The 20,801-nt window shown below is 50.2% G+C and overlaps 6 protein-coding genes across 6 annotated transcripts; 3 read left to right on the top strand and 3 right to left on the bottom strand.

Annotated features, from left to right (window-relative positions):
• Positions 1 to 1,347: 1,347 nt before the first annotated feature.
• On the bottom strand, positions 1,348 to 3,432 carry N7446_001020 (DUF4246 domain-containing protein; the record flags this gene model as incomplete). Its single annotated transcript, XM_058509787.1, has 1 exon — positions 1,348 to 3,432. The coding sequence occupies one exon, from the start codon at positions 3,430 to 3,432 to the stop codon at positions 1,348 to 1,350; it is 2,085 nt and encodes a 694-aa protein (XP_058378766.1).
• A 949-nt stretch (positions 3,433 to 4,381) lies between these two features.
• Positions 4,382 to 5,238, bottom strand: N7446_001019 (uncharacterized protein; the record flags this gene model as incomplete). The annotated part of the gene is made up of 2 exons (XM_058509786.1): positions 4,382 to 4,744; positions 4,918 to 5,238. The coding sequence occupies 2 exons, from the start codon at positions 5,236 to 5,238 to the stop codon at positions 4,382 to 4,384; spliced, it is 684 nt and encodes a 227-aa protein (XP_058378765.1).
• Positions 5,239 to 5,980: 742 nt separating this feature from the next.
• N7446_001018 (glycoside hydrolase family 71 protein) lies at positions 5,981 to 9,123 on the top strand (the record flags this gene model as incomplete). The annotated part of the gene is made up of 2 exons (XM_058509785.1): positions 5,981 to 6,064; positions 6,130 to 9,123. The coding sequence occupies 2 exons, from the start codon at positions 5,981 to 5,983 to the stop codon at positions 9,121 to 9,123; spliced, it is 3,078 nt and encodes a 1,025-aa protein (XP_058378764.1).
• Positions 9,124 to 9,898: 775 nt separating this feature from the next.
• Positions 9,899 to 13,963, bottom strand: N7446_001017 (uncharacterized protein; the record flags this gene model as incomplete). The annotated part of the gene is made up of 1 exon (XM_058509784.1): positions 9,899 to 13,963. The coding sequence occupies one exon, from the start codon at positions 13,961 to 13,963 to the stop codon at positions 9,899 to 9,901; it is 4,065 nt and encodes a 1,354-aa protein (XP_058378763.1).
• Positions 13,964 to 14,565: 602 nt separating this feature from the next.
• Positions 14,566 to 16,128, top strand: N7446_001016 (uncharacterized protein; the record flags this gene model as incomplete). The annotated part of the gene is made up of 4 exons (XM_058509783.1): positions 14,566 to 15,450; positions 15,519 to 15,599; positions 15,657 to 16,032; positions 16,088 to 16,128. 4 exons carry the CDS (start codon positions 14,566 to 14,568, stop codon positions 16,126 to 16,128), a joined length of 1,383 nt encoding a protein of 460 aa, XP_058378762.1.
• Positions 16,129 to 17,039: 911 nt separating this feature from the next.
• On the top strand, positions 17,040 to 18,465 carry N7446_001015 (uncharacterized protein; the record flags this gene model as incomplete). The annotated part of the gene is made up of 6 exons (XM_058509782.1): positions 17,040 to 17,223; positions 17,285 to 17,304; positions 17,359 to 17,395; positions 17,449 to 17,857; positions 17,968 to 18,048; positions 18,120 to 18,465. The coding sequence occupies 6 exons, from the start codon at positions 17,040 to 17,042 to the stop codon at positions 18,463 to 18,465; spliced, it is 1,077 nt and encodes a 358-aa protein (XP_058378761.1).
• Between the last annotated feature and the right edge of the window lie 2,336 nt (positions 18,466 to 20,801).

Genomic DNA, 20,801 nt, shown 5'->3' with positions numbered 1-20,801 from the left:
TCGTACAAAGGATCAGTGCAATCTAGCTAGCCATGCCGATCTTTGTGGGATACGGTCCCTACAAGGTTGGCTGCAGATCGATCTGCCCCGCATTTTATGCCCCCTAGCGTCCTGGGCTGCATTATTGTACCACCTACCCGGACCTGCTCCGTATCCAAGTAAAATTATTTCTATTCTGAAATTATGGATAATGTGCCCTCGTCTCGTGGGGCCGGGTGACATTCTTGAATAAATTTCCACCAAGCTCGCTTGGAGTTTCCTTTACCTGAGATTCGGCAAGTGCCCCTAGGGAGAAATTCATGCTGCTCATGACGCTAATGGCTGTCCATGACCATGGTAGTGAGAGTGACGACGAGACCACTCGCGCTTCGCGTGGACACTCGGCTTCGGCTGTTGTTGATGGATCTGTAGAGATTAGTGAGTGCATTGAGTGCGTTGAGTGCAAGACAGGAGCAAAGAGAACAGTATTGAGAAGACAAGGATTATGGGGAAAGAAGATAGTCTGAGAAACCTACCGAAGATTGACTGGGTGCTGCTGATATCAATGAAGAAACGGCGGTCCCAGAAGAGGATTCAGAGAGTCCATCACAAGTGCCCGATATGAAATGCGGATTCTGTGCCTGGGACACCGGCTCCTCTCGATAGAGTTGACATTCCTGGCCGGAACTGGAATACAGCCAGGCGCGACATGCAGAGATCCCGCCGCATTTCGCACCACAGGCAAGGTTGTCGGGTACCTCGTAGGAGAAAGTCAAGGGGGCATGACTGAACAAGGATACTGTGTTGTGTTGGATTGAATCTGTGCAATTTGAAGATGACCCAGCTGTCAATGTTGCTGTTACTTCGAGGGGAAAGCAGGGCACTTACGGCCCAAAGACAAAACATAATGTTGATAGGTAGGGGTCCTTTGTTCTCCCAAAGGTTCAGCGACAAGATGTATATGGAGCAAAAAACATTCGAGATAAGGCACGGACTTAAGTGGTGCCAAGCTGCCAAGCACGGAGTGTACTCGAAGATTAAAGCAAGACACCCGCTAGGCTATACTAGCGCTGGTGCCTTCGGTTAGCTTGTTAGTCGCCTCAATGCGTCCAAACGCTCCTAACGATGAGAACCTTGCACGTTCAAACCCGAGTGCCCACTGGTAAAACTAGATGTCTTTTAATTTTAAGATTATATCTGTGAGCGCAAATATGAGAAAATACGGAGTACTCCGACTGGGGTTGCAATACCCTGTCATGCTAGCCCGAGAAGGGAAGTTAGTGCATATGAACATATTAGCCTATTTGGAGATAGCCGATCTAGAATTCTCTCAGGGTCTAAAGCAAATAAATTGTTCGATAAGAGATATCAAGGAGACTCGTAACCAGCACCACAAGTCGCGTCTGTCGCATCCGTGGCTCTCCATACATCGTAAGGAAGAAAAATCACAACATGGTGCCCCACACAATCATCAATGGCCTTTCGCGCGCGCTCGTGATCACCATGGAACTCTTCCCGCAAGCGCCGTGCCTCGACTTCAGACATAGGCCACCAGTCCGCCTGTTTCATGACGGAAAGTACCAACTCTCGGGGTAAGCGCTTATCCAGATGCGATGCCTGCTGCGCTGCAGCGGCCCACCAGTCGTGCTGCTGTGGAGGTACATTGCGTGTGGAGCATACTCGATAGTGCGGATCCACTAGACGAAGCTTGACAAGGGTTAGATTGCCGGGCTGACTAGCATCCTTTAGGCGAAATGACTCTTGCTTCGACCGATAAGTATTAGGCCAGCTCAGAAGATGGCCCTCCGTAGTCCCAACGGACCCGAAGGTATGTAGTGCCCGAGGAGGCCTCTCCTCATAAATTTCCCAGTGATCCACATCTAGGACAGTCGATAGTGCATCCGGGACCTCGCATTCGAGCTCACCCGCATGGACTTTATCCTCATGTTCGAACGCCACGCGGGCCTGGGTTACATTCTTGGATTCCACCACGTATAAACTGGTGGCAACAATATGATCATTGCGGAGCCCCTCGGTGTGGAAGTGAGTATCTCCAGGATACACGGGATTCTCCGGTGTGAGTTCGATACGATTAATCTCCACCACGACCTGGAGACCGTCATGCTGAAATTTCTGCTCCAGTCTCACCGGAATATGATCATGGTGTAGTGGATCCGGGTACTTCCCAACACGCTGCGGGTTTATCGCGCGTCCTGTAAATTGACCCTGTTTCCATTGCTCATACGAAAATGAGGCGCCGGGTTCAGGATGGTCGAACCAGGTTCTCCGCTTTCGTTTAGAATTGATGGCACGACGCACATCTCTTGGGCAGTCCCACTGCTCTGGGGTCATGTCTTCCAATAGAATTTCATGCTTGCTATCATACGCCTGCTTCCATCTTGGTTGCTCAGGCCCTGTGATGTACTCGCGAGCGGCGTCACATCGCTCCTGCCACTCTCCATAGGTATCACACGCCGCAGACCAGGTGAGCCATCCGCATACCAGGTCACATAGCTCGTGATCTTCTTTGTTATTGTGGATCTGGCAACCATACGTTAAGATGCGTGGCGGACGGCGTCCACGGGTATTGCCGTAGAAAAGAATCTCGTTCCAAGAAGGAACCGCGGCTGCGATGAGGCGCTCAAGGTGTCCGTACAACCCCGTATGGTGGTCAGGGTGGAGATTATTCACATAGGATGTAATCTGAACATCGGCGTTGTTTTTCGGCGTTTGAGGACTGAAGTGCACTTCGCAGGGAAGCCATTGGAAACGATTCGACCAGCAGCTCTCCTGCCCTCCATATCCAGGCTCGCGGAACACATCCGACTCCGGCCGTCTTCCGGTTTGGGCGAGCGGATGGATCGGCAGGTCTTTGGCAACCTGACCAGCTAATCCCCATAAATTTTCCAAGGGAACATTTCCACCCTGAACTAATACATGGGTGCGGTCGTACACTAGCGGAAATAGAGAAGGGTCGACAAGGGGGGAATCATGGCTTTGCTGTGACCCTAGTCGGGTAACCTCCTTTTGGAATTCCTCCGGTGACACTGTCATTGACAAATTGGCCTGACACACAGCGGAGGAGCTGTCAAAAATCAAGAGATGGCCCATTGTCTGCCATATCTCCGCTTTGTCGCGCAGTTCCGCGAGGCACCAATTCCACGTGGCGGTACTGATAAGAAATCCTTCAATTCCTTCCTTGGCGTCCTGGTACCACTCCGCCAGCTTGGTCTCATCCGGGTCCAGTATAGCGCGATCCCATCCAGGCTGCTCCGTGATGTGTAACATGAGTCGGAGCATGGCCATCTCTCGCTTGGTCAACCGAGGCGAGTGGCGATATTCAACCAATCCGTGGGCAAAGCGGGCCTCGGGGGCCAGTTCAAAAGTCAGGGGGATTGAGCTAAATCCTGGGACCTGAAGCGGACCATGGCCAGTGTTATTGAGAGACGCCATTTTAAAACAATTGGGTCCAAGTGCTGAGTTCTCCTCCACAGGGGGGTCTGAAAAGAGCTTAGGTGGTGAAAGCAGTGTCGGGCTTGAATTGCGAAAGGTAGAGAGAGGGGAAGACGGGTTATATGGAAAATGACACGAGATCACACAACTATCCAGTTTGCTAACGGATGCCATAAGCGAGCCGCCATCTCCCACGCATATAGTAAATGCACAAGTAGCAAATGCGATACATTACAACTTGTTATTTCAACAGAGTCTACCCTGATTTTCCCTTCTAGTTTCACGGTTTCTATATAATATCTGGTCGCTTTAGGAAGTTTTTGAATTTTTAATCCACAAGTGACTGAAATATACAGGGGTTTGGCGACATTATTTCCAATACAATAAATAACAACCCAAGTCTTCCAAGCTTCGATTTTGACAACATGGCTATATATTCCAAGAATACTTATCAATACCCATCTACAAATAGTAGAAGTCAGATTAAATTGTAGTTACAGCATCAAACTATAATTGGCCGCATTTACCACCTAGGTATTATAGTGGTGGAACCCGTAACTGTAGCGTATTATTGGTCTAAGGTGTCGCAAATGCCCTAGGAAGCCTGCATGCAGTCTTCTCCTTCTAGAAAAGAGCATCCATCCATCATCAATATGACTACAGTTTTTCCACCAGATTCTTCATTCATGATATAGCTTCAAGATCAGTACTTCAGTCGCTTCCTGAGACTACTCTCTACGCCTACGGTGGGCATGGGAGTGGTTGGTTGTCTTCTCTCCATTGATATCGACCCGTCTGCTATATCAGACTGCCATCGAGCCATCCCCATTTCAGTATGTGTTTTCAAGATAAAGGCCACAACATGTAGTTAAACTGGGTTCAGGTCTGATCCCTACGGCATACACGTTGAAAGCCTCGAGAACGACGACGTCGACCAATAAAATTACATTCACATATCCAAAAGCCGGTAGTTACCGGGCCTCGCAGGCGGCCAGGCTACCCAGCGAGTCAGACTGGCTGCGAATACTATACTCTGCACGATGCGGAGATGATCCCGGGTTGTCTTATCAACCTGCGAATCCTCACTCATATGTCGAGCAAAATCCTTGAAGCCGGCTAATATAGGTAGCATTTCCTTCTTTGTTTGTTCCGCATTTGCAACCGCAGTTGCGTACCAATCGATATCCGAAAAGGTGGCCAAGCCGCCCTCCAAGACCACTTGCTTCTCTTTGATATTCCTCATGAACTCTGGGCCCCATTCGCCCCGCACGGCTTCTTTCTTAGCCTGGAGCAAATCCTGCTCACGCTCGGCCTGGATATAAAGTAATGTCCTTTTGGCGCCAGCCAAAAGCCCCCTTGAAGAGCTTCGGGGTGGTGGTCGCGTGCGTCGATGAGAATGTCGGTGGCTTTAAGAAGAACGAGACTGTGAGGAACCTTTGAACGAAACATCACTATGTCGTTGTATCTGTTGAAATTCTTCTCCACCATTGTATTGGCAAGCTCTTTAAGGTCGCCAGGGAGAGTGACGGCGCCTATCTTGCCACCATCGCCTAATGCCCCGGCATCAAAGGGGGTTTGAATGCTCCGGATGAACTCCCACACTGTGCAAACAGCTCTGCCTCCAGTTGGCTCGCACTGGGCGCCGATAGTCCGGCTGTTTTTATTGACTTGCACGTCAACCAGATACCCATAATAGAGATATATGGCTTCATAACTGTGCGCGAGTTTGGACCCGCCGGCCTTCTGCGCAAAAATGGTGCGCGAAAAGAAGGTCAAGATTCCGAGAAATATGAATGCGATCTTCATTTTGATGTAATTCAAACAAAAAGGTTATATAGAGAATAGTCGGTGTTTGCGAGTCAGGTAGGAGAGGCAAAATGTTGTGAATTTCACAGCGGTAGAGAAGAATCACTACATTCAGGAATTCATAATAGGGAATTGAAAGAGCTCCTGCGAGCGCGCCCCGCCGGAGCTAGGTTCGATGCCCTTCCCAGGTAGAGAGAATTCGATTTGGTATGACCTCGGGAGTCGGAAATTATTGCTTCTGTTAATGCCTCCATTTAGATTACTAGTGCTTGACTAGCCTAGCACCGAGATTGTTAGATTAGGGTCGAGTTATTAGTGTCTACGTCAAATCCCTAGTCTTTAATAATTTTTTCTCGATGTTAATGCCTTTTTGGATTAGTAGTGTTGGACTAGCCTGGCACCAGATTGTTAGATTGGAGTTGAGGTAGTACTGTCAATTTCATATTTCCGGTCTTTAATTATTTTTTTATCTCTGTTACATCCCCTGTGGATAGGCGCGCCAATCGACTATTTAGCACCTGAATGTCACCTGTCAAGTGGAAATCATGAGCCACCATGCCCTTCGGAACATGGATTTCTATTCTAGTCTTTCATTTTGGATCTTTTTACCAGTTCTTGATCGGTGTTCGCTCTTTTTACCATTTTTCACTCATTCTTTTTTCTTTTCTGTCCCACTCATCTAAGGCGTGCCTAGCTCTGATTTCTTTTTGCGTCCGTTTGTATTTTCTTTATTTGATTTACAATGAAGCTCCTTCGGAGTCTGGTTGTTGCAACATGCTACCTGACTCTCAAGGTCCAGGCAAGGGCAGTGTTTGCTCATTTTATGGTTCGTAATGCTCATGAACACCCGCATTGGTGGCTCTTTACGCGGAACGTGGCTGATTATAGCAGGTCTCCAATACGGCCGGATATAAAGTCTCAGATTGGGAGGACCATATGACTGAGGCCATCCATGCCCATATTGACGCGTTTGCCCTCAACATTGCCAATGACGAGAGCACTACCGAGGCTTCCTTGGGAAATGCTTTCCTGGCGGCCAAGAATACTGGATTCCAACTGTTTTTTTCATTTGACTACACGGGGAATGGCCCCTGGGACAAAGCAAAAGTGATCGAGCTTCTCAATGCCTACGCCGGCACCTCGCTGACCTACTGGCATCACAACGGCCAACCCTTGTGCTCCACCTTTGAAGGGCCTGGCAATGCTGCCGACTGGGCAGACATCAAGAAGGAGACGAATTGCTTTTTTGTACCTGATTGGTCATCCTTGGGAGCTAAGGTTGCCATGGAGCAGGCCGATGGAATTGCAGATGGTCTCTTTAACTGGGCCGCCTGGCCATATGGACCGTCGGACATGGATACCTATACCGATGCCTCCTACCAGCAGTTCCTGGATGGCAAACCGTATATGATGCCTGTCTCGCCTTGGTTCTTCACCAACATGCCCGGCTATGATAAAAATTGGATGTGGCGCGGGGACGACCTTTGGTATGATCGTTGGCAGCAGGTCATGTATCTGGCGCCGGAATTTGTGGAGATCATTTCTTGGAACGATTATGGCGAGTCCCACTATATTGGACCCTCTTACGACAGCCACAACGAACTGGCCGATGCCACCTACGTGGCATTCGGCGACGGATACGGGGATTCGCCTTTCAACTACGCCCAAGCCAATGATCATAGCGGCTGGCGAGCCTTTCTCCCCTTCCTCATCGACAATTACAAACAAAACGTCACCACGATTACAGAGGAAGGTGTGTCGGCATGGTATCGGCTTAATGCGGCCGGAGCGTGTGCTTCCGATGGTGGCACGACGGGAAATACAGTGAGCCAGCTGCAGTTAGAATATCAGGTCAAGGATATCGCTCAAGATAAGATCTTCTACTCTGCGCTCTTGGGTTCTGCAGCCCAGGTTACGGTCACGATAGGTGGTGTGGATCTGGGCGCCGTTTGGACTCATGTTCCCAGCGGCAACGCGGGCATCTACCACGGTAGTGTGCCTTTCACAGGCCATTCCGGGGATGTACATATCACGATCACTCGCGCTGGAGGCACCCTGGTCTCCCTCGGCGGAGAATCAATTTCCAGCGGGTGTTCTAACACCATGGGGATCGAAAATTGGAACGCCTGGGTCGGCAGTGAGATGGCCGGAAACTCGATATCTGTTAAGTCTCCCTCCCTGGCCAATCAGGTCTTCATTCAGGGTTGGGGCAAGGGCAACTTTGCCGGGTTGTGTGACTTCACCTGCAGCCTAGGGTACTGTCCTTTAGGCGCCTGCGTGTGTTCGAAGATGGGACCCCAGGCTAAGCTGCCTGTGGCCACTGGCATTCAAGGATATCCCACTGCGGGCGAGAGCGCCAGCTATAGCGGTCTATGTTCCTTTGCTTGCAATTACGGCAATTGCATTGCGGGTGTATGTGGCACTGTTGAGGTCCCGCTCACCGTGCCCACGATCTCGCCGTTCACCCCGGATACTTGCACGGCTGGCTCCGGGTCTGGTGCCTTCGCCGGCTTGTGCAGCTATGGGTGCAATGTAGGATACTGCCCTATCCATAACTGTACCTGCACAGCCACGGGCCCTTTGAACGTCCCCCCAGCCGCTAACGCCAGTACCACTGGCCTTTCCACCGTCGGCAGTGACAGTGGCCTCTGCAATTTTGCCTGCGAGCGAGGCTACTGCCCGGGTCCAACTTGCGTCGACAATGCAGATCTTCCAGGCGGCTGTGCGAATGACGATGGGTCGGACCCCGCATGCGCTGAGCCCACGGTCTGCAACTTCACCCTGGATTTCAGCACGTTAGATGCGTTGGAGGACGCGGTCGGCAATCTAGATCCAGTATGTGTGGACTTCTACACGTTGGATGGGCTGGCAACGGTACTCGAGCAGACCCTGAACAACTACACGGGAATCACAAACAACTACGACACGAAATTTGACGAATATGTCGACTACATCAAAGAGATCATTCCCGATCAGCTGAATGAGTTCATGCGTGTTGAAGCTCCCTATGGCCCAGGGAACCAGTTCTTCCGGTGCACCTACAACCATATTGGCCGGAACAGTACCACGGGATCGTGCCCCGGAGACATTGGTATTATCTCGGGCACCTATACGGTCTACTACGAACTGGTGGATGAAGAAGGCTTCTACGATAAACTGTCCGCTGACTATGGCATCGACGCGTCATGGGTGCAGCTCGGGACGAGCACCTTTGACGAGACGTGTACGCCCGTTATGGATAAGATTGGCTGCGATCCAGTCCACTCGAAGTATATAGGAATTCCCGTCAAGGCAGCTGACAGCGCCATTACTGTGACCAACCCCAAAGATATCATGACCCAGGCCTTGCCGAACTTGCAGAACCTCACAGCCACCATCTCTGTGGCGAAGATTGAGCTGGCACTAGGGTCATGGCTTGGTGGCACGGACGATCTCGTGCAATCGATTTCCATGGCGGTCTTCATGCTCAGTCAGGCTGTGACCAACATGCAAGAAGTGGTCGAGGTTGCCGACTCATACGAGGCGACGAAGAAGAAGGAGTTGATCAACAATATTTTGATGGGGGTACTCCTGGTTGTGCCGTTTTTGGGCGAGGTGGATCTCGTGGCAGATGCCTTCGTTGGACTATCGCGAATCATTACGTTGATTGGTGATGCGGCGGTGGGTGCTACCACAATTTATGCCATCGTGGAAGACCCCAAGATGGCCCCACTCATGATTCTGGAAACCCTCCTGTTTAGTGGTATGCGTAATCCCGATGAGTTCTCGGCCATGGGCACAGCTCGGAGAGGCATGAGCAAGGAGAATATCAAGAGTCTAGGCTCAGGGATCGCCGCCCTAGACAACCAGTTCCAGGGTATTGTTGCTAAATGTCTGGCCAAGTAATCACTAAATTAGAGCTAGATATTTTTTTTTTTTTTTTTTGCTTTACCTCTTCAAAAAGATAAATAGAGTATCTCGCCGAGGGGCCTGGCGCCGCCTTTCAAAATCAACTACCGCATGCTGCGCCTCAAAACATTGGGGGTGGTAGTAAAGCCACACTTTAAAACTGCTGAAATGTATTGGAGCTCCTGCTATGCTAGATCGGGCCGTCAAATTATTAGGCGGCTAGTGGCCCCGTTTTGCTGGAGAGGGACAAGAGAGACCCCTCCGTTTTCCTCTTGCGTGCAAATAACATGAATCCTAATCTCCGACCAAAACCGATCAGCACCTGGCTCTTGAAGGCTTCTGGACCTTTCGAGTGAAATAGGACCATGCCACTCCAAGGTGGAGAGAGGAGGCAAATCGAGAACGGGAAAATAATGTTGGAACGAAGGGCACCTGAATAGTAGGCCTGGGGAATATGATTGGTTCCTGACTACTCCTTGCTACACCTTGGGGGAAGCCCCAGACTACAGAAGTGCTTATATTCATAGCTATGTTCGACGGGAGATTGCTTTTGATCTTTAAGTCCCAGAATCGTAGTTAAAATTTTGTTACGAGTGTATGAGATGGTTATAATTAAGTCAATGGCGACATCACTGCTCTAGATGCCCGGTGTTCTTCATCCTGGCAGCGAAAGATATAAAGCCTGAACATCTCTCTCGGCTGACCAAAGTTAGATTTGAAAAGTTCTCTCAATTCTCGTATTCTCATAATCTACTACTTAAGCATACAATTTCTAGTCGATTTGCCACCCGTTCTGAACTTTCATGTCGGCGTACCATGTCTTGACATACTCCTTTCCTGCATGAGGCCCATACAGTTCAACCTCCCATTGAGGCGAAGGGGCAGCAAGCCCCGTCTCTGCAAGACATGTTTCCCGCAACTCCTCGATGCTTCCACCGCGATCGTAAATCGGAAGTTCTCCAATCTGAGCACGCTCCAAGCGCATCCTGGTCCGCAGCTGTTCAGTTGACGGATAGTCAACTGTAAAATCGCTGTTAACGATAACGCCATATCCGTTGCGCGCTCCATCCACCGTAACAAGCTTGCGATGGACTTCAAGGGCGACCTTTTCTGCAGGTCGCGTCAAAGGATCGCCCAGCCCGCCTCCGCCCCAGGTCACCCACTCGAGGAGATCACCGATGTCAACGCGGATATGGTCACATTTTGATGGCAGAATTTCAATGGGTGGGTTTTCAGCTGACTTGGAGTACCGGTACAAGGTCTTGCGTGATCGCTGGCCTGGTTTCCCACCTTTCAGACCCCATGGCTTGGTAAACCACCGATCATCGTGGAGACTGAATTCACCACGGCACAGGAACCGATATTGTGTGCGTTGGGCGTTTCCGCCACGGTGGAACCCAGGACCGCCACTGTCAGCGACGCTTTCATTGGCTTCAATACGTAATGGATAATTGAGCTCAATGCTTTCGGTAGGGATGGACTTGATCGCAGGGAAAAGGCAGTGACAATCGGGACCGTCGCCGGCCTGGCGTGCAGGGACACCTCCGAATCCGATTTGATAAAGCTGATACCACTCGCCGTTAGGTTTGAACCCGGAATAAAAGAAGTGAGGCGAGTCACTAAATCCGGCTGCGGCTTGGTAAGCTTCGTTCTTTTGGCCGATTAGGGCTTGGACAATATCGAGTGTACGACCCATGAGATGGGTACGGCAAGAGATTGGCGCGGGCCGGACAGGCTTAAGCACTGTGCCTTCAGGGATATGCACATCGATAAGGTCGTGGAACCCATCGTTGATGACGGTCCCCGGGGCAGCAGCCGCGATAAGATAGTACCCAATGAACATTTTGAACATAGTCTCCGACAGATAAAAGTTGATACTGTGCCGGCTTTGTGGAGAAGTCCCGTTCCAGTCAAACAGCAGCCGGTGACCGTCAATCTTTTTCATAGAGCAGCTGAGAGCCCAAGGTCCGACCCCGTGGCCATCGTCGTCAACAAAGTCCGTGAATTTGCTCTCTTTGTCGTCAAACTGTCGTTCGATAATCTTTGCTAGTCCGCTGCGATTCCGGTGCAATAGCTCATCAGAGGCAGCCAGGTAAACTTCACAGCCAAAACGGGTTGCTAACTCGTAAACTCGTCTAGCGGCCATAGAACATGCCGCTACAATGGCTGTTAGATCGGAGCGGTACCACGCGGGCTGACGGGAGTTTCGGCACAAAAGCTCCACTAGATCGGAGTTCATAACGCCGCGACTGTATAGCTTGACGCAGGGGATTTGGACACCATCGTCGAACACTGAGGTGGCGTTAATAGACATGCTCCCGGGAACCATACCACCGACGTCCGTCAAGTGGCCGAACTGCGAGGCCCAGCCGATGATTCGATGCTCGTAGAAGATGGGCAATAATACAATCACGTCATTTAGATGACTGATTGCCCCCTGCACCTGGTAGGTGTCATTGGTGACGAATATATCGCCTTCCTCGATGGTGCCATGCCAAACTTCGAGGAACTGGGTGATGAAACTGCCAAACTGGCCAACAAGCATCTTTCCTTTACTGTTTGTAATAACATTGAATTCGTCTTGTTGCTCTCGAATGGCTGGCGACATGCTACACCGTAGCATCATCTTATCCATCTCGCCTCGGATGGAGGCAAGAGCTGCAGATATCAAGGTAGGAATTAGAGGAGTGCTTTTGACGAGATCACTGGCCGACTGGGGTGTATGGCTGCTCGAAATCGAGGGCTTTTTGTCTAACGGGTTGATCAGAATATTCCCGATGCTGTCTATCTCTCCGTAGTAACCAGGCAGAATCAACGTGTTGCTATCCATCTCTGTGATGATGCATGGCCCGGTTACCTGGACACCCTTTTGAGTGATCTTTGAGCGATCCCAGAGTGTAGCCTTTTGCTGCTGGCCTTGGACGATGATGGTCTGCTCCCCAATCTTAGCTGCTGGGGAGGGCTCGGTGGACAATGCCTTTTCAATCTGTGGGATATCAATGACAGGAGAGTCATCGATCAGTACAACTCCTAGCCGCATCAATTCTAATTCAAAATCCGGTAGGCAGTAGGTGAAAAGCTGCTGGTGCTGGCGGTCAAATTTCTCCCGTAACGCAGCACGCCACACGTCAGTGCTGATAGCCAGCTCATCTGCCTCCAGGTCGACCGTGATTGTCAACGCCTGGCCCTTGTACCTGAGGTCGGCCTGGTATTGGGCCTTCCATGTCATAGGCCACGATGAAATTGAAGATCTCTGTAGGGTTTCCCGGCACTGCTTCTCTAGCGTAGAATACTGGTCTCGAACTTCGGCTGCGGTCGTTTCGGACACCAACTGAATAAACGTAGCAGATTTCTCGTGGCTCATCTTGGTTGTCACATCGCCCTGAGCGCACAGGATACCCGGCGAAGGAGGAATGATCACTGGCCATGCCCCTAGTAGTTGACCAACGGCGTTCGCATGCAGGGGTCCAGCGCCGCCGAAAGCCACTAGAGCAAATTCTCGAGGATCATACCCCTGCTCCACGGAAACTAGACGCAGTGCCCCGTAAATAGTTTCGTTGGTGAGAGCGATAATGTCTTCTGCAATCTGGGAGACGGGGAGGTTCATTTGTGACGCGATGTTCTCTACGGCCGCAATTGCCGCCTTCACATCCAACACAAAGTCCCCTCCTAACAAGGTTTGAGGTAAATATCCCAGAACCAGCATTGCATCCGTGACCGTCGCCTGACTTCCATTATTTCCATAGCATGCAGGTCCTGGTGATGCGCCTGCACTTTCAGGGCCCACCCGCAACGTCTCCGTGAGCTCCATATATGTCGCAATCGAGCCTCCACCAGCTCCGACGGTGTGGATATCGACGGCCGGAGAGCGAACAGACAGGTTGTCGATGGTTGTTTCCCGTCGCAGCTGAGGCTGGCCCTTATAAATCAGAGCACAGTCTGTCGAGGTACCACCCATGTCCAGAGTGATTAGGTCCTTATACGGGGTATTTCGAGCCACGATGTCTGCCACGCCTGCGACACCTCCAGCTGGTCCCGACATGAGGATATTGACAGGTAATTCCCCTGCCAGCGTCAAGCTGGTTAGGCCACCGTCGCTCTTGAGGACCCGGATAGTATCACTTTCGGTCATGAGCATATCAGCAAGATTCCGCAGATATGTCTGGACCACAGGTTTCACCAGCGCATTGGTACAGGTCGTGACCGTTCGCTCGTACTCGCCAACCTCGCGCAATACATCAGCAGAACATATAACGGCCACATCAGAGCCGAGCTCCTCGCGGACGATCCCTTCCACCACTCGTTCGTGAGAGTCATTACTGTGTGAATTCAAGAGGGAAATGGCGACGGCTTCGGGATTCTGTCCCGCCAACGCTCGCAAGCTCCGTCGCAGATCCTCAATATCCACAGCCGTGACAGTCTCTCCCTGCACCGACATTCGCTCCTTGCATTGCACGACCCGTTCCAGAGGGACAATGGGCTCTGGTGGAGTGAAGTATAGCCAGGCACCTAGACCGCCTGGGATCTGAGACCGACGCAGGGCCAGAATATCTTTGTGGCCGGCTGTGACCACGAGCGCGGTACGCGCTCCTTTGCCCTCTAGGACAGCATTGGTGGCTGTTGTGGTGCCGTGGTGGATGAACTGGAACTTTCCAGACCAGTTGAATTGGGCCTTGAGGATTTCTCGGGCTTTGGCGATGCCGTTATGAATGCCAATGCTTTGGTCTGGGATTGTGGTTGGGACTTTGGCGCGGACGATTTGGCCGTGAGGAGTGAAGACATAGACGTCGGTGAAGGTGCCGCCGACATCAACTCCGAGTTGATATCCTTGATTCATGACGAATTCGCTCTGTTGGTGGGAATAATAAGACAGTGCCCGCACCATACAAAAAAGAAGCAAAGGTTAAGGAGGAATGAGGGGTAACAATAATAATGGATTAACCCTGCACAGATTGGCCAAGTCTAACTTTCCATCATTAAAATTATTCCTTTACATGTACAATTCGGGGCATCGGTCGTCGAGTGCATCTGCACTAGTATGGAGCCTTGTGCCGTTCCTTGGCTGTGGATACAATGAATGGCGCGGAAAGTGCAGACATGCCGCCTGCAACTTGTGGGCCAGTTATTGGCTATGGAGCAAGACGTGGAGTATAGAGTACAGTAACATCAAGATCTATACAAGTGCATACAGTTAGCCTCGGCCCGCGAACCCACTGTAGATTACCACTATCGCACTTGGGGTCAAACTAAGTACTGCCACCATCCCGTCAAAAGGAATTCCCTAAAATAGAGTTTCTTAATTAATAAACAGCTGTCTGGGATCCCAATTGCTGCCATTGGAGCGCACAGCTGCAGCGTGGTCCACTTCTCAAACAGGAGGTTTTCTTTCCGCCTTGGTTCAGTCTGGCGAGAGCTGTCTAATCCTCAGATCATCCTACAATGACAATGAAAGAGCAGACAGGCCCTCCTTCGGATGACCCGGAGTGCGCAAGCATCCCAAACTCGGCCGAAGAACATGAAGTCTTCAAGAAGACGGCGGATGGCGTTAGCTTTCGTGATGTGGGCTGGTTCAAAGCGTGCGTTCTGTTCGTGAAGGTCCTCTTTGCGACCGGTGTGCTGTCGCTCCCTTCGTCGCTGCTCTCCCTCGGTGCTGTGGGTGGTGCGATTAGCATCGTCGCCTGGGGTGCCTTCAATACATATGCCTTCGTGATCCTAGGCAACTTTCGCCTACGCCGCCCTCACTGTCACTCCATCGCCGACATGGCGGAGGTGGTCGGTGGCGTCGTCGGCAAAGAGATTACTGGCCTTCTATTTATCATCGGCTATGTTCTCGTCACAGGCAGCGGAATCATCGGGGTGTCGACGGCGTTGAATGCCCTCTCGCACCATGCGGCGTGTACTGTCTGGTGGTCATTTTTGGCTATGGTAGTAGTGATCGCGACGGCCTCGATCCGCAAACTCACCCATGTTGGCTGGCTCACGTATGCAGGGTTCACTTCGATTTATGCAGCTGTGCTAATTGTGGTTATTGGCGTCACCACACGAGATCGACCCGCTGCCGCACCCCAGACAGGCCCCTACGAGCTTGGTTATGTGGCTATCAACAATCCAGGTTTCGCCGCCGGTATGGTCGCCTCTAGCACCATATTCGTCTCCTCCGCCGGTACCAGTGCCTTTCTCCCCGTCATCTCGGAGATGCGCAATCCGAAAGACTACAAGAAGTCGCTATACGCCTGCATGGTGCTAGTCACGGCGTCGTATCTCGCCTTCAGCTTGGTTGTTTACCGCTGGTGTGGACAATGGGTCGCCAGCCCGTCATTAGGGGTGTGTAATCCTCATCTACCCCGGCGCTAGCCTAATATCCCATGGTGAACTAACGGGTTCCTATATAGAGTGCCGGCCAAACGATCAAGATGGTATCCTACGGCGTTGCGTTGCTAGGACTGATTGTGAGCGCCACGCTCTACCTTCACGTAAGGAACTCTGCATGTCCTATTTATATGGCATTTTCAACTAAAACCGGTATCTAGGTCGGGGCAAAATACGTCTTTGTACGAATCCTAGGCAAAACCCGTCACTTGCAGGCCAACACGGTGACGCATTGGGGGACTTGGCTTGCCTGTACGGTCGTTCTAGGCGCCATCTCATTCATTCTCGCTGAGGCTATTCCGATCTTCAACTACCTAATTGCCCTGGTTGGATCTTTATGCTTTGCTCCGCTCGCTATATCCCTTCCCGGGCTACTTTGGCTACACGACCATGGCCACTACTTAAAGGGATCTCTTGTGCAGAAGGTCAAGTTCGTCCTCCACATCGGAATGGTCCTTCTTGGTATACTTTTCCTTGTCGGTGCAACTTATGGCGTCATCATCCAAATCAAGGCGGCCTACGCCGAGGGAACTATCGGTACGTGTGGGAGCTTCAGCACACAACGTCAACCTATAATTGACATTTGCTATAGGTGCCGCATTCTCCTGTGCCGACAACTCGAATTCGTCTTAGATTAGCTGGGCTGGTGCTTTTTGGGAAGAGTTTCGTCGATGGGCCGAGCTGATATCTCCCGAGATCTCCCAACTACGATGAAGTCATCATTTGTTTGAGAGATAATGAGCACACTAGCGGAAAAGGGAAAACGGTTATTACAGACTATATAGACTTATGGCCCCACATGAACAATCTATGGAGACATGTCAAGTCGTATTTTTTTCCTGGGAGCCCCTTTTTTATAGCTTTAGCTAAATGACAACATGTTTTTCTGAAATTGGAGAAAAGCTCTTCGGTTAGCACAACAGCGAAAACTACCTATTGTGCCGAATTAACCTTTTTGTCACTTCTCTACTTGACCAGTTCATGCAATGGGGCACGAATTTTGTCCGCATTCGTTCGGCCGCATTTTTTCTCCGTCATCAACGATGAACCTTGTCCGGCCCGCTGTGGGGCCCTGGTGCTAAAGTCTTGGGGCCAAACTCTTGAGGGCTAAACTCTGACGGCCGCAACGACCTTTGTCTCACTGTATCTGAAATACCAGCCCTTGGCTTGGCTCCACTCGGGTGGCTTTCGGGCCCGATCAGCCCCACCCAATGAATTTAGTGAATCCTTCAGAACTGTCCAGGCAGTGATTTTCCTTTAAACCCATTTCTAGTGTGGTGGCCGAGCCGTGAAGACCACTGTCAGGACAGACGAGCTCAAGACAATCTATGGCGTACCCCGTACCGAGCGACACTCTCGACTAGTGATGCAAATTTCTTCTGGATACATCCTGATTGCATAGTATCTCTTGGGACTCTTATCTCAGCCTTTCCAGCAACCCTCAATTACTATTCTATGCTGCCCAAGAGTACTACGTTCAGCCCTTGCTTCTACGGTTGACAACGGGACAAGAAACTCGACTAACGACATCAAAAACTACGCGAATGGAGCAGCAACCTGCCGTCCCGCCGCCGATAGGGCAGTCCTCCAACTTTGCACATCCTAAAGATGTCTTACACACAGTGAACCTCGTGGCGCAAGTATTGTGTATCATAGTCGTCACGATGTTTGTGGCTCTACGTCTGTGGATCAGAGCTCGATATCATCAGAGCTTCAATGCAGAAGACTGTGCGTAAAAGCCTGTCATTGAGATCGAGGATGCTTTGATACTGACTATTTACTCCAACAGACTTTACAGTTGCTGGATGGGTATGGCTTCCTTGAGCTCTCTGTTGATCGTGTCTAACGCTGACTCCTTCAAAGGCCCTATTCATGGTGTTTTGCGCTTGCATGCTTCTACGTGCGCATTCGATTACCTGAAACTTGATATGGGTATTGCTAACCAAGATACAGTCAATGTCTACGGTGGTGGATACAATGCATGGGATGTCACTGAGACCGAGTTCATCAAGTTTCAAAAAGTTCAACCCAATCCTCTCTTTTATCCTTTCAGCGCGCTAACGAGCGAATTAACACAGGTCTCCTACGCAACCACGCTGGTTTATGTTCCGATGGTCTTTGTGATCAAGATCGCTCTCCTAGCAGTCATGGGAAGGATTTTTGCTCCCCACCGCCGGAAGGTTATAGTCATATACATCAGCATCGGCATCATGCTGTGCTATTACGTCGCAGCGCTGTTCCTCAAGATATTCTTCTGTGACCCTATCTCGGCATACTGGTTTGGTACTTCCAATGGTGGCAAGTGTCTTAACCAGCGGAATGTCATTATTGCCGACTCAGTCATCAGCATCGCCAGCGACTTGTGGGTTCTAATCTTGCCTGTCCCAATGATCTGGTCACTTCAAATGACACGGGCAAAAAAATTGCGAGTCGTCGGAATACTAGGTGCCGGGGGCTTGCTACGGCGTTCAGTGTCTGGCGACTAGTGATCATGGTGGCGGAAAGCAATACGACAAACACAACGTGGTTCTGGATCCACTGCGTTTTGACTGCGTAAGGAAAAACCCTTCTCTCTTCCATCAACAGATGGTCTTGCGCGGTCGCCGCTGACTGAATGTCGACAGTAACGCCGAAGCAGGGATCGGGCTAATCTGTGCCTGTCTACCTGCAATGAGCCATTTCTTCACCAGGGTGAAAAGCAAGAGAGGAACCGCCACCAATAACAGCTATTTGAATAGCCATGAGCTTGAAAGCCGGAAATATCGCGCCAATCGCTCCGACGCCCTGAAACCCACCGACAACTTCTTCCTGTCCAACCAGAACGATCAAGCGCATCTTATTTCCACTTGTGTTGGTCCCGAACAGCGCGAGAACTCTATTTCCAGCGTACACTCCGAACAAAATACCGCAAACTCTGAGGGGATTGGCAAGAACGTCACCGTGTCGCAAGTCTTTGAGGTTGTGAAATAATAATACCCCGGGCCGCCTCTGTACGGACTGGTTTTGCTGCTGTTACTACTGTTCTGCCTGTATTTCTTATTCGTTACGTCCCTTACGGGAATGTACAGTGGACGATTATTTGAGTGATTCGTAAAGCGCCAGAAAGAACGAGTCCAGCCTCAAGACTATGCTCATTGTTTTCATGGCGTCTTTCCCGAAATTCCCAACTTAAATCCCTTATACTTAAGATGTAACTTCAAATTTTGTTTCTATTCCTCCTTTCTAACTGATCTAGCGATGTGTTTGCGAGAGGTATTTTTAACAAAGAGAACGGGTACTTATATCGATAGTGGTATCGTAATAGAATGCGAATTCGGATTTACCTCCATCCTCATATGATTAATTCCTAAACCACAATTTTGAAACACGCCAACTTCAACTTCACGTCCTCCTCTCCTCATCCTTCTAGCGAGACGAAACCGTATCCACTAGTAATTACAACGAGCTAGCAGGCCTATCGTAGACCTCGTGACTAATTATGCTCGATAAACTCTGCGGTCTGCTCTCTTAAGATCAAATGTCGCGGAAGAAAATACGAGCAAGCTCTAGCTTAATAGGATTCGTCCTATCCGTCCTATAAGAGACGGGTGACCTCTGGCACCATTTAAGGACGGAAATGCGTGACTCCTGTCGAACGAGACTAGAGGGTTGCGAGGAAACTCTATTCCGATATTAAGAGTCAATCAATTTAAACATTTATTAAACATCAAGGTAGCGTTTCTCGGCACACGAGATACGTGACTTCTGTCGAATGAGACTAGAGAGTTGGGGCGGAACTCTATTCCAATATTAAGAGTCGATCAATTTAACATTTATTATACAGACTATACGGCGTATAGTAAAGGTGGCGTTGCTTGGCATACTACAGTAATCTTAAGGCCGAGCCGTGGACCATCCCGGGATCTGCCGACGGGGCTAACCATCCGTGTCTCCGCTTCCGCTTACGTACGCGAGTACCCACGAGTGTTTCGGACTTTTGCTACGGATGTACTCCGTACGTACCGTACCGTCTTGAACTACCCGATAATCTTAAAGTATACCTAATCAATATCTTGTAGCAATCATATTTGTTGTTCTCCATCGCTGATCATGGCGGGTGACGAGAAACTTAGACGAGAGTTCTTCGTCGAGGGGATACAGATCATCCAGAGAGAGTTTGGCTCGAGAGGCCCCCATGAACAACCGATTAAGCCACCAATAGGTACATTTACTGAAAATTCCGGTTGTACTTTCTGGCGAGATATGACCAGCTTCTGAGCGTTTACTTATCTCCGATACAGGTAACAGGCATCGGGTTACAGGTTGAAACAGCCACAAGGTCCGGACTTGTGCCATCTCAAATATGAGGGTCCCTAGCAAATAAAGACAGATCAAGCTCGAAGGCTCGTTGAATGTGTTTGCTTGTAGAGTGACAGTATTAGTAACGCCAGAGTGCTGACCATCGCGATCACAGCAGATGGAATGGACAGCTTTGTTCTTGGGAAGGTGGCAAGCACCATAAAACGAGGAGAACAACCTTTAGTGCCAGCGATAGAGTGAAAAAACCTACGTAGCATTTCAACAGCAGATTAGCTTGCAAGTGATATTTTTCCGGAAACGCTCAGCAAGTTTTGAAGGGACCAGTGTATGGCAGGGAAGTACGTATTGAGGACGATGTCTGGGTATGCGGAGTGTTTCTGTGCTCGGTTGTGTGCAGGTCGGAAAGGGGAGGATGATTGTGCTAGGTCAGTGGCGACAAAGGTAAGTAGCTAGATCTATTACATTCTTACCTTGAACATTCTCGTACATCGTTACCAACATAATGTGGCCTAACTTCGTAGGATGTTCCTCCTTTCCATTCTGTTGCGGGCAATCCCGCTCGAATTATCCGCCGGATTAAAAGACCCCCATGGCTTACCCTAACCTGATCCTCAGTCCGGATCACCGAATGGTATTGCGGATGATGACATCCTTCGTGCGCAAGATCATGAAGCGGTATTAAGGAGTATATTCTCAATTGTAGCGTCCTTGGGACTTGCATTTAAGTCCGATATCTTCATGCCCTCGAATTCTTGCTCTAACTCATTTATCCAGTATCATCAAGTCTTGGGTCGGTTGTAGAGGAGACGAATGTCGGAATGTCCCTTCTCTATGCCACACCTTTGCCCAAGTGACGTCCCGCAGGTTGAGTAGGTATTAGATTGTGCAAACATTAAATTACCTTGCTTACAGTAGTGCAGACTACGCATGAACATGTTTTCAGACGAGACTGAATATTCCAGCTAAAGCTATGGCCCTAGAAATTCCCATGAGCAATGTCCTCTTCG

This window comes from Penicillium canescens, assembly GCF_028828765.1.
Source record: "Penicillium canescens strain IBT 15451 chromosome Unknown utg000001l_segment0_segment0, whole genome shotgun sequence".
In the NCBI taxonomy this organism is placed as follows: domain Eukaryota; kingdom Fungi; phylum Ascomycota; class Eurotiomycetes; order Eurotiales; family Aspergillaceae; genus Penicillium; species Penicillium canescens.
Note: the sequence above shows the minus strand (reverse complement) of the source record. Positions and strands in the feature narration are given on the sequence as shown.